At 40.5% G+C, this 13,181-nt stretch overlaps 1 protein-coding gene across 1 annotated transcript in view; it reads left to right on the top strand.

Moving 5' to 3' along the window:
* The window catches only part of GRIP1 (glutamate receptor interacting protein 1), a 234,943-nt gene that overhangs the window by 196,985 nt on the left and 24,777 nt on the right, over positions 1-13,181 (top strand). The window contains 5 exon segments of the mRNA XM_086609897.1: positions 206-392; positions 1,179-1,324; positions 2,923-3,003; positions 9,732-9,801; positions 10,070-10,215. Of these exon segments, the coding sequence (XP_086466023.1) occupies positions 206-392; positions 1,179-1,324; positions 2,923-3,003; positions 9,732-9,801; positions 10,070-10,215 (630 nt within the window).

The following is a 13,181-nucleotide window of genomic DNA, read 5'->3' as shown; positions in this document are numbered from 1 at the left end:
CAAACTATTTTTTGCATTATACTGTACAACCAGATGTTTTCTATTCTCTTATATGTCTTAACTGTTTATGCATAATTTATAAACTTTAGCCTATAAAAGAGATGTTTCGTTGGCTGGGTTTATTGTACAGCTCAATTTTCTCAAAGAGCAATGAAATTTCTGCTATGTATGAATGTCTTTCCTCCTGGTCTGCTCTGTTTTATAGTGTCTTTAGCCTCTAGCACCGTTGGTTTGGCTGGGCAGGTCGTCCACACAGAAACCACAGAAGTAGTGCTGACAGCTGACCCCATAGTAGGGTTTGGGATACAGCTCCAGGGTAGCGTGTTTGCTACTGAGACCTTGTCTTCTCCACCTCTCATTTCCTATATTGAGTCTGACAGTCCGGCAGAAAGGTGAGGTTCTTTCAGTTGACTGCTAAGTACCTTTCGGTGAGCGTTCCTCAGGGTACTTCAGGCTTGTTGCTTTTGATTTGTGAAAAATTGCAGGGTCTTGCTCAATGGAAGTGTGGCAAGTAATAAATTATCTGTTCTGACAATGATATTTCATATGCTTGACAAGCTATAAGAAGAATGACAATCACCAGTGTTTTTATCATCTAGACTTCTCCAGCAGGAGATTGGAAGCTATATTCATGCAAAAGGAAAAAAAAAAAAAAGCAGAAACATTGTTGAAGTCAAAAGAGTGATAATTCAGTGTGCCATGGGGGGGAGGCCATATCCAGCTCTGTTCAGTTTTGGTATAGCACCAAATCTTAGGGAATACCAGACTCACTAATGATTTCATTGCAGCATTTCAGTTGCATTTTTGTGCTTATGTATGTCTTTAATCATGGCATGAGAACAATAGTAGTTGCATAGGCAAACAATAACTGCCATTGCAGAGCCACAACAGCTGTAGCTCAGGGTCAGACGCAGAGGTGATGTCCACGGGTGGGACAGAGGCATGAAGGCTGTGCCCTTCTTCTTGGATCCTGGCATCTAGAGAGCACAACCCATGCTGGGAGTTCTTGATAGTGTCTTGGTGTAAAGGGGCAGCAGCAGCTTCTGTTCCCCTCTGTGCCTGGGTAGACTGTTGAACTGCTGTGCCACCCTTCTTCAATATTAGGTTGAATGTGTTTGATGCTTCTGGTTCTGGTAACATGCGCATCTGATGATTGTTTTGTATCATTGTGTACCAAGGTGTGGGGTGCTGCAAATAGGAGACAGAATAGTGGCAATAAACGGTATCCCAACAGAAGACAGCACATTTGATGAGGCCAATCAACTGCTCAGAGACTCCTCTATCACCAACAAGGTCACTTTGGAAATAGAATTTGATGTTGCAGGTATGAATGTACTGTTATTCTGTCTTGCAAGAAAACTGAAGGAATAAATCCCAAGTAAATTGCGAACGTTAGGCATCTGAGGTGGAGACTTTCTTCTTACATATACACTATCCAGTTTTCAGGTGATCTATCTGAAAAGTGTGTCTTTTTGTACAGCTTTCTCATTTCACATAGCCCTGCAGCGTGCTTCAGAATGCAAATAGAAATGACAAGTCTCGTAGTAAGATCTGGTGACAGTCCCTCCTCTGAGTTATTTCCCAATATTTTTCTGACCCAAGAAAGAAATATTCTGCTGAGCCAAGACAAATCCTCTACGGGACAGCTAATGAAATGTTTTACTAGGCAGAGAAGTGTTATAAAAGAGTGGATAAGCAGAAAACTCTGAAGATTTTCACTTTGCAGTATCTCAAACCAACAATCTAAGTAAAATAATAGGAATTGAATTAATAAAAGCAGAAAAATAATTTTTAATTTTGCTTTATTATTGCTAATGGCTTTTCTTTCTCCTGTAATGTGTTTAAACATACAGAATACATCTATAAAATCACAAGTTGTCTAAATCAAACAATTATACGTTATGTACATGCACTACCCCACTATGTAAATAGTAAAAACTTATGAGACTTCTGTGTTCATCTGACAGTAGCTCCTTTGCAGTCGTGACAGAGTCAGATGTGCTTCATTTTGCACAGTGTAATTATTGTTAATGGTATTACAAATCACGATGTCAAAAGCAGGCTAAAGGTTCCTAGAGTAATTCTGTATCATCTTTTAGCATGCACACATCTAGTATAGTGTTGAAAAAAAAGCCACATACAATATGTACGTTCATATACATAGGAATGAAATATTAAAAATAAGAAAATCAGGTAATGAGAAGTTATTTAAATAGACCTGAAGTCACATGCTTTAGTCTCTGGGCTTGTCTGTGCTCCTTCCATTTCCTCCATGACAGCAGACTCATACTTATGGTTAGATTCTCCTGACACTTGTATGTTTCTTTGTTTCCACAGCTGTAACTTCAATTGCTTCTTTTCAGGCCCAGGCCCAAACTTTTGCTAGCAGTGATGCCCAAGTCAGGATTCAATACAGTGCGTGTGTTCAAGGTTTTTTTGCCTCAGTCAGCTCCAGGCATTTCTCCATTAGTGATGTTTCTTTTCTTCCCAGTTGATGTAAAATCCATGGCAGTTACCTTTGCAGACAGTTAAAAATGTGTTAGATCTACAGCAACAAAGGTCTGAAATCCTTAAGACTTGATCTCCTGTCCTTTTAATTAAAAGTTATCTGCCAGCACTAAAATTTTCACGTGTGCGCGCAGAACTTGCATACGAGCTAAAAACCTGCAGTCTCAGCTGGCTGCTGGCCCGTGCAATCTCCATAAATTCAGTTAAACCTTAAAAAAAAATTGAATTACAGTGAAATTACCAGTAGAGGTATAAATCATACTTCATATGTCCTACGTCCTTCACTTTAGCACCTGTGTTTCATCTGTGACTTGTGACACTGATACGATTTCTTCGGCTTACGTGTATAGTTCCATGCCCTTGGAATTGCTGTGCCTTATAAATTACCTAACATTTAAAATAATTTTTTTATAGAATCAGTTATACCAAGCAGTGGAACATTTCATGTAAAACTACCAAAGAAGCATAACGTGGAACTTGGCATCACCATAAGTTGTAAGTGAAAGTGCTCATTTTTAAGACCATGTTTATGGGATAGTAGGTTCTGTTCATGTAGACTCATGTTTGATTTGGTATAAACTTCTTTTTCCTTTTTCTAGAAAAACATGATTAGCAGTGAGCTGCCTCTGATAAAATATCATTCTGTAACAGGTTTATTCTCCCCTTCTAGCAGTTAAAGAAGCCAGAAGTTTGCCAGGCTTAATGCTTGACGTATTCCTGCATAGCACATACTTAACTCCTGTTAAAGTTATTAAAAAAAAAAAAAAAAAAAAAAAAAAAAAAAACAGGAGAAAAAAAAAAAAACAGAAAAAAGAAAGTCAGTACAATTAGGCTTGTGCAAAAGTATTTCCATAGCTAGGGAAATTTAAAGCAAAGTCTGTCATGGTCTCCTCACAGTGTCTTGAACAGAACCCCACTGAACTCAAGGGTTCTCACAGGCATGATGATCCACAGGCATGGGTATTTTTTCTGCTTCAGAACCCAGAGTCTGAAAATATATCCTTAATCTGTGAAACTAATGGACAGTCCTAAATATGCAGGTCACATAACAAAATCCCCTTTCACTAGGGATTTCAGAGAATGCTAAAGAAGATAACAAGGGTGTGCATTAGTCTATTTCTCAAAAATATTTGTTACTGTCGTTTGAAATCAAAGTGTTTCTATACTTACTTGCTTGGGGAGTGGACAGGAAACTGTTAGTACTGAATTTTGACTAGGTAAACTTCAACATACTCAGTTCAGCCCTTGATGGAAGGAAGAACAATCCATAAATTGATGGGCTTGTGTTTAATTTACTTAATGACAGTGCAGAATCTGTTCTCACCGGAATTAACATTCCTTTACGGTTGTGGCCTTTCTTGGACTATTCGTCTGTCTTTGGAATTATTCGTGTGTCTTGGGGGAAGATTGCTTTGAGTCTCGAAGTTTTTACCAGCACATTGGAATAAGGTTAATCAAAATTACAGTAGGAAACTCAGTGCTAAGAATTACATCTGAGAAACAAATGAGAGACACTGCAGGCCTGTTTGCTTGCGTTGCGCACCTGAACGAGTAATTTTGATACTCTGTAAGTTGTGATGTGATGCTTGAAGCAAAATCTACATGTATTTGCACAAATGAAAATATTGAGAAATGAGAAAACCTGGAGAGAGGCTGTTCTGTTTAAATATTACTCGTAGGATCAGTAATGGTTTGTAGGATTATTGTAAAAATATGGTCTTCCTAGTAATTTGATTTGAGCTGCTTTTTGTAATTCAGACATCTTGTACTTTTTTTCTGTCTGTAGAAGTAAACTTTGAATGAAAAGCTAATGTTTTTGGCATTTAGTATTTAGCACTCTTCTTCCAAACTCTGCATATCTTCCTGACTTGGAACTTAATTCCAAAAGTTAGTGCTTTATAAAATTAGTGCTTTATATAATCAGTGACACCTGGTTGGTCTTAGCTCTGCTCTTCAGAGTCCACTGCAGTATCTTTAATATTTCAATTAAATTATCTGTTACATATAATAACCCCTCTTATTAATAGTATTTAATGCATATGAAACGTGTCTAGGATTAATTCTGTATTTGATTTTAAAGGATTTATACTAATAACCGAAAGTTTGTAAATTTGCTTGGTAGAAATCTTGAATTGCTGCATTTCGTGCTTGCTTTTCAGTGCTTTGCTCTGTTCTAACTAATTAACTCCTAAATGAGGCAGTGTGATTGAAGAGTATGAGCGGTTTACATTCATTTTGTCAATTTTTGTCAGGGCACTGTAGCACATTAGCATGCCATTTGTGACTGAAATTGTCAAAAGCTGTATGACATCTTTTAAAAAACAAAGACACCTCAAAAGAAAAAGGGAAGTCTGTAAGTCTTGGAAGAATGGGCAGGCGTCCAGGGAGGACTACAGGGAGGAAGTTAGGGCATGTAGGGAGATAGTCAGGGAGGCAAAAGCCCAACTGGAACTTAGACTAGCCTGCTCCGTCTATAAATACATTAATAACAAAAGGAGGGCTAAAGATCACCTCCAGCCCCTACTGGACACAGGGGGTACGTTAGTCACTAGGGATGAGGACAAGGCTGAGGTCCTTAATGCCTTCTTTGCCTCAGTCTTTAATAATAAGGTTAGTAGTTCCCAGGTGAGCTGGCCTATGGTGTCTGAGTGCAGGGAGGGAGAGCAGATCGAAGCTCCTGTGATCCAAGAGGAACGGGTCAAGGATCTGCTTCACCAACTGGATGCCCACAAGTCTTTGGGGCCTGATGGTATCCACCCGAGAGTCCTGAGAGAGATGGCGGATGTCATTGCCAAACCCCTGTCCATTATCTTTGGGCAGTCTTGGCTCAACAGCAGGTAAACTAACAGCTGGACCAGGGAGGAGAAAAGATGAGATCTTCGGTGGACAAGCCGAATGGTAAAAGGAGAGAAAATGAGCGGAGAGCCATAACAGGAAGACAGCAGATGAGGGGAGATGCTGAGGTGTGATCAAGGCTAGGGGAAGCTAGGACTTGAACAAGAAGGCTGGACATGGGTGAGTGGTAAGGTGCTTTGTTTTAATTGCTTCTTAAAAACAAAAATAATTTGAAATGAAACAGAAAAAATGGAGACCTAAAGCTGTACAAAGCTTCAAACTTGTGTTAATTCATGAGGATATCTTTTTTAATTAAGTGGTCAAATAACTACTTTCTCACTGAGACTCTTGTTTCTCTCTTCTCTGGGAGAGATGAAACAGTGATGTGTATCAAAGGCATTGGAGACTGCATAATGAATGAGGTGGAGGATTGCAGAAAGAAAAAGGAGGTGGTTTTTGTGGTCAAGATGATTTAATGCTACCCTAGAGAAATTAGGGCTTTTTTCCTTTTCTCTGTAATAGAGTTGTGCTGAGACGAGTCATTTCACAGGGCGGGGGAGGAAAGAGATTTTCCACAGGTAACTGCTTGATTTTCTGAGGAAACCATTGAGATTCTAGGGTCACAGTTGCAGAAATGCTGAGCATCTGCAGCTGTTGCTGAAAATGCTAGTAGTTGTGCTTTGGACATAGAAGCTGTTATATGCTACAAACTACTGTAAGAAATAAAGGCATGGCTATCTCAAATTGCTCTCTGAAAATTGTCATACCTTGACCTAAATGTTCCTATGTTTCCTTTCCTCATCTGTAAAATCAGGATAATAGTACTCAGTCTTCTTGCTGGGGACAGCATCTGTTCAATAGTGTTGGAGAGACAATCTTAGACTGTAGTGATGTGCAGTACAAAAGTTCAGGAGGAAATTAATGATTTTATCCCTGCAACACAACTTGAATAGTTTGTAGTAAGTATGTCACAAACATTGAACAAGAATAAAACAAAGTGTGGTGTAGCTGCTTATTAAGGGCTTGGCAGCATGGGGGATTAATTTCACACTGAGCTGTGTTTGCTGCCTACAAAAAGGCTTTCATCCACCAGATGCAGTTAATAGCCCAGGATAACTGGCGAAATACTGCTGGTTCACACTTACTCAGTTTGAGACCGTAATAACTTCATGTGCAATATCATAGCCTTTGCATCCACATGTACTTTGTGGCTTCGCATTTTGAGCTGTGCTCTGTCCTCTTTTTTGATTCCTTCTTTAATCTTTTTGGAGCAATAATGGACTGTTTTCTTTAGTACTGGTAATTTTTATAAAAGCAGTTTCACTAAAACTATCCGAATACTCAAACTGCAGGCATTGTATAGTAGGTGGCATATAACCTTAAAGATTTATGAGGCAAGCCAGAGGGTAAAAACATAGAATTTAAAATTAAAAAAAGTTCACAACGTGATACTTCAAAATTTTAACAAGATACTGATTGGGGAAACAAACTCAAAGTATTCAAGTAAATCATGGAACTGTCATATAACATATAGTTGACCCGTGGCACAAAAGTATGAGAAGCAAGCTACAAAAATTATATATCTTGCAAAAAGTTAATTGCTGTTCCCTAAATTGCAACATAAGCATTTCCTGAAAGTGTGCTTTTTTAGACAAATTTCTAAAAATCCTTGAAAGTCTTTGTATTTCTGTCTTCTGGATTTTCAAGACACTGCATTTGAAGCATTCCTGTTTAGCAGTTCTTAAACAGTTCCTTTGGACATTCGAAGACTTTTTTGACCAGAGCAGCCAAGGTTAACAAGATCCCTTAGAATATTGTGTTGGAAATGTCATTATTAATACACCTTGTGTTTGCTGTAGGTGAAGATCTTCCATTTTCCATCAGAAGAATCTAGCTGCTAAAGTAACTGACATCAGGGCTTTGTAGGTGATCCTCCATGATCCTCCAATATGGATGGCTTTTTGGGTGATTGTCAGTTAGGCACTGGAGCCTAATGGAGAAATACCTTCAGAATCACAGAATCACAGAATGTTAGGGATTGGAAGGGACCTCGAAGGATCATCTAGTCCATCCCCCTGCCGGAGCAGGACTGCCTAGATCAGATCACACAAGAACGCGTCAAGGCGGGTTTTGAACATCTCCAGAGAAGGAGTCTCCACAACCTCTCTGGGCAGCCTGTTCCAGTGTTCTGTTACCCTTACTGGGAAGAAGTTCTTCCTCATGTTTAAGCGGAACCTCCTGTGTTCCAGATTATATCCATTTCCCCTTGTCCTATTGTTGGATGCCAGTGAGAAGAGCCTGGCTCCATCCTCATGACAGTCACGCTTTACATATTTATAAACATTAATGAGGTTCTCCCTCAGTCTCCTCTTCTCCAAGCTAAAGAGACCCAGCTCCCTCAGCCTTTCCTCATAAGGGAGATGCTCCACCCCCTTAATCATCTTTGTGGCCCTGCGCTGGACTCTCTCAAGCAGTTCCTTGTCCTTCTTGAACTGAGGGGCCCAGAACTGGACACAATATTCCAGATGCGGCCTCACCAGGGCAGAGTAGAGGGGGAGGAGAACCTCTCTCGACCTACTAACCACACCCCTTCTAATACACCCCAGGATGCCATTGCCTTCTGGCCACAAGGGCACATTGCTGGCTCGTGGTCATCCTGCTGTCTGCCAGGACCCCCAGGCCCCTTTCCCTTGTGCTGTTCCCCAACAGTTCAGTCCCCAACCTGTACTGGTACATGGGGTTGTTCTTACCCAAATGCAAGACTCTACACTTGCCCTTGTTGTATTTCATTAAATTTCTCCCCCGCCAACTCTCCAGCCTGTCAGGTCTCTCTGAATGGCAGCACAGCCCTCTGGTGTGTCAGCCACTCTTCCATTCTGTTAAAGAATGCAGAGGCTTCAGTACACAGAGCAGAAATGGCTTGGAGCAACTGAAGAGCTCTACATGTGCAAACACCAGGTCTTTCAGGAGAACTTAGAGGCTTGTGCCACATGGCACTGTTTTAGTATCAGCACGCTCTTTAACAACAGTCCCAAAAGTCAGTCTGCATTCACCACATGGACTACCTCCTGGCCAGAGCAGCTGTAGGTGGTATACTTCCCAATGGCAGAGAGCAGGTGCCACACCACTCTCTAAAAACGTATCTTGCATCACCCTCAAGTTCTGAGCCCGTACTTTACCTATCAGATCTTCAGTGCTGTCTTCTCTCATCAAATGGATGAACACTCCAAAACAATGCACTCAGCGAAGCTGCTCCAAGAAACAATCCTCTGGAAGCAGTCAGTAGTTGTTGTCTTCTTCCTCTGAGGTAGTTAACTGCTTTCCATGCAACAAAAGTCAAACAAAATTGCTAAGCAGCATTGTGAATGACTTGCAAAACTGGTCAAGGGAAACTGTCAAATGTTTTGCACAAGTTGGTAAAGAGTAGCACTGACTGGCATTGTAGAGCAGAACATCTTTTTCACCATGATGGACAAATAGCAAATTGAAAATTATGTCAGATACCTCCAAAAAGAGATGAGTTAAGTGTGCAAGGAGAGGACTGGTGAGGGTTTTACTAATTTGAGCATTGCTGGAATTGCAGGACTTCTAGTAGGTATCCCCAGTACAAAGCGGAGAAAAGTCTGGAATGCTTAAGGCCCAGCAGCAGTATAGAGGAGCAAGGTTACTCATCAAAGGGGTAGATGTTTACTTCAGAGGAAACGACGAGTCACAGTGAAGCAAGCATCCGTCTGATTTAAGCTACATCTGTGCAGTTGTAATAACTGTGTATCAGCCCAGTGGTGTGCATGGCAATTATCCATAGCATCTCATTTATTATGAAGTACATGCCTCCTTTCTTACGCAGGCAGCACTATCTTCATACCTCTGCCTTAAGCACTGAATGAGACCGGAGTGATGTAAAGAATATGGTCTAGCCCACTCTGTAGAAATTCTGCCAGAGCAACTCTGTTGTTCAGGGATATAAGAAAACAGGATTTACGACTGACAGAAATGTTCTCACAAAAGATCAGCATTAGTAGTTGTGCTGAAAGGTTCTGCGAACAGAAGGTCTTCCCTTATGTGTTGTAGCTACATAGCATTTTATGACAGATCACTGGAGATCTACATGGTGTCTTCGCATGGTTCAGTCCTGGCCTATCCCAGAATTCAGGCATATCAGGTTAAATTCACTTTGCACCAGTCACCTTAATTTTTGAGAAGTAGAGTATGCAGTCTTGCTAATATGTTGCTGCTGTTTGATTGTATTCATGCACACGTAATTTAAGGGAAGGGGGAAATAAAATACAGGTAAATAATGTGTATGAAATACTGATTTATGGACAGAATTAGCCCATCTGCATATCTGGAAATAAAAAACAGATGCTTGTATGTATTCTTTATTACAGCTCCATCCAGTAGAAAACCAGGGGACCCTCTGGTTATTTCTGATATCAAGAAAGGAAGCGTTGCTCATAGGTAAGACATTCGAACTCCCAGTGAAAATCTCTTTCCATTGTGTAGCCGGCCAGACTCAAGTTAAACAAAGGCAGCTTGTTAAAGACTCTGCTTTTTTTTAAAAAAAAAAAAAAAAAACAACAACAACAGTTACAAATGAAAAGTCCAGCGTATTAAGAAATAATTGTTTTTAAAAAATCCATCCTGTTTCTATAATAATGTTAACCTTCTAAGATACCTTGCTTGAATGTTACTAGAATTTCATGTAAGCTTGTTTGCTTGTTCACAGAACTGGGACACTTGAACTAGGTGATAAGTTGCTTGCAATAGATAACATTCGACTTGACAATTGCTCAATGGAAGATGCTGTCCAGATCCTTCAGCACTGTGAGGACCTTGTAAAGTTGAAGATCCGCAAAGATGAAGATAATTCCGGTATTAGCAATGAGCCTATTGCAGATTCTTGTGTATTTTCAGGATTAACCCTATAACATAGGCTTATTATTTTGCTTTTAAATTTTAGTGAAATTGTTTTGCTAAACATGGCTGATTTATGCTAATGCTAATCAGAAAATGTCAAACTGGGGAAAAAAAAATAATCATTTATAAATTTTTGAATTTTCTTAGTGGCTATATTGCCTGCAGGAACTGCGCTGCAAAAGAAGGTCTTCAGTTTTATGTTCTCCTTAGGTGCAGCCATATAAGGTTGATCTTTCTCTTATCAGTGTATTGGGATTTTCTGCTTTTAAGATTGGAATTGTGGTTAACAAAGCATGGATCCATAGACCTCAGTTCTCCAGCAGAGTGGTGAAGTGCATGCTTTATTCGTAAACTTAGAAACTTGACTTCAGTATGACTGTTCCCATGCTTAAAGGTAAGTAGTACTTTACATGCTGTGCTGGATGGCTGATGGAGAAGCCATGTCTGATCAGCCCAGTGGAAGTATTGGAGCTGCCATCCTTTTGCACGCCTACATCTATTAATATTTCTGAGTCTTCCCCATTATGCATTCCATAAAAGCAAAATCTCTACTTGGAGATATGAAAGTGAGTTCTATTATGCATTTTAGTGGCAAAAGGAGTCAGACAATTATAAATACTGTTACTGCAGGGATTTATATTATGGCACCACGTAAAGGCATGAACTGTAGATTTACTTGTGTTAGGTTCTGTACTGTTGAAATGGTGTTTCGAATTGCACTAGAATGGTCTTTACCTCTAATTGATTTTGAAAGCAAACAAAGTATCTTCTTAGTATGATCAGTACAAAGCAAAGGCAGATGCATTTAGCTTCTTGTGCAAAATGGCTTTCAGAAGTAAATTTTGATTGAGCAAAGTGAACGGCCACCGCTCGGCAGGATATTGTAGTTAGGTCCCTGCAGATGGTGAGCTGATAGTTGCTGCACATAGTTGGTACATCTTGGACAGAGGCTGGCCTCACTGGCCATGGGCTGTACATGCAAAGAGACACCTGCCTGACAGTTGCTTTGTAAAACTGAGCCAACCAGGTATGTACGAAAAGCAAACTGCAACTATACTTGGCAGAAGATCGACAGGAAAAATGCTTGTAGAAGGAAATTTGAGTTTTATCTTGCACAAGAGTGGATCTGTCTTTTTAACTGTTCATGGCACCTAGGATACCTCCTTTATCTTCTTACCATCGTTTGGAAGACTCTGTCTTGTTAATAACACCACAGAGAGATTACCAACAGACCATAGAAGAGGAGTGTGAGTTAGAGACATGTAGAAGAAGTAATAACTTGGAATCATAGAATGATTTAGGTGGTTAAAGGGACCTTAAAGATCATCCAGTTTCAACCCTGCTGCCATGGGCAGGGACACCTTCCACTAGACCTGGTTGCTCAAAGCCCCATCCAACCTGACCTTGAAGACTTCCAGGGAACAACTTCTCTGGGCAACCTGTTCCAGTGCCTCACCACCCTCAGAGGGGAGAATTTCTTCCTTAGATCTAATCTAAATCTGCCCTCTTTCAGTTTAAAGCTATTATCCCTTGTCCTGTCACTCTATGCCCTTGTAAAAAGTCCCTCTCCAGCTTTCTTGTAGGCCCCCTTTATGTACTGGAAGGCTGCTATAAGGTCTACCCAGAGCCTTCTCTTCTCCAGGCTGAACAACTCCAAATCTCTCAGCCTGTCTTCATAGGAGAGATGCATCAGCCTTCGGATCGTCTTCGTGGCCACCTCCAAGTCCGTCTCCTCAGGGCTGCTCTCAATCCATTCTCTGCACAGCCTGTATTTATGTTTGGGATTGCCCAACCCATGTGCAGGACCTTGCACTTGGCCTTGTTGAACTTCATTAGATTCTCACAGGCCCACCTCTCCAGCCTGTCAAGGTCTCTCTGGGTGGCATTCCTTCCCTCCAGCATGTCAACCACACCACACAGCTTGGTACCATCAGCAGACTTGCTGAGAGTGCACTCAATCCCACTGTCTATGCCACCGAAAAAGATGCTAAGCAGCGCTGGTCCCAATCCTGACCCCTGAGCAATGCTAGTCGTCACTGGTCTGTACTTGGACATCGAGCTGATGACCACAACTCTCTGCGTGCAACCGTCCAGCCGATTCCTTATCCACTGAGTGGTCCATCTGTCAGATCCATGTCTCTCCAATTTAGAGACAAGGATGTTGTGTGGGACAGTGTCAAATGTTTTGTGTAAGTCCAGGTAGTTGACTTCTCCCACACTTGTGGGTTTGATCTATGTATGTTGTGTCATTTCTCTATTCCCCCTCACCTCATGGACTTAATCTCTTTCTAGGTCAGCTTCCATTTCCATTGAAGTTGGTACACATTTTCTGTTGCCATCATTGAAATGTGGATTTCAGTCTCCACCCTGGTAAAATAATATCTTTAGTCTTAGTTTTTGCACACCATGGTAGCTGACACAGATTTTCATCTGAGTGGGTTTCTTTTTCCATGGTTTTCCTTTACACATTCACATTGCTTATTTTACAGTTACATCATACGTCTATATCAAGATTCTCACACAACTACAGTGTCTTATCCAGACATGATTGGTGTTACTGAACAGATTCAAATGTAGATGAACAGCTACTCAGAGACCTACTGAACAAAATTCTCTATACAAATGGTTCATGTAACAGTTGACTAAGCGTCAAAGAAAGCATTTATAGCAGATTTCAGGTACTTTGAAATCGAAAATGAATGAGCGTCTCCAGGCTAAAGAAAAAATATTTTAAAAAACAGAGGCAAAACAGTACCAAAGGTGTAGCAAAAAGTGTACCTCAATTAAAATTAATTTTAGTTCATTTGCCATTAGTTTATTTATGAAAGTCTGTTTTCTCACAAAGGGAAGAAATGTGCTTAAGAAATGCGCTTATCAAACTCAACAGAAAAAGATCATGAATAAATTCCCCAAGAAAAGAA

Source organism: Tauraco erythrolophus, chromosome 4 (genome assembly GCF_009769465.1).
Source record: "Tauraco erythrolophus isolate bTauEry1 chromosome 4, bTauEry1.pri, whole genome shotgun sequence".
Classification (NCBI taxonomy): Eukaryota; Metazoa; Chordata; class Aves; order Musophagiformes; family Musophagidae; genus Tauraco; species Tauraco erythrolophus.
This window is presented reverse-complemented; position numbering and strand designations above follow the sequence as displayed.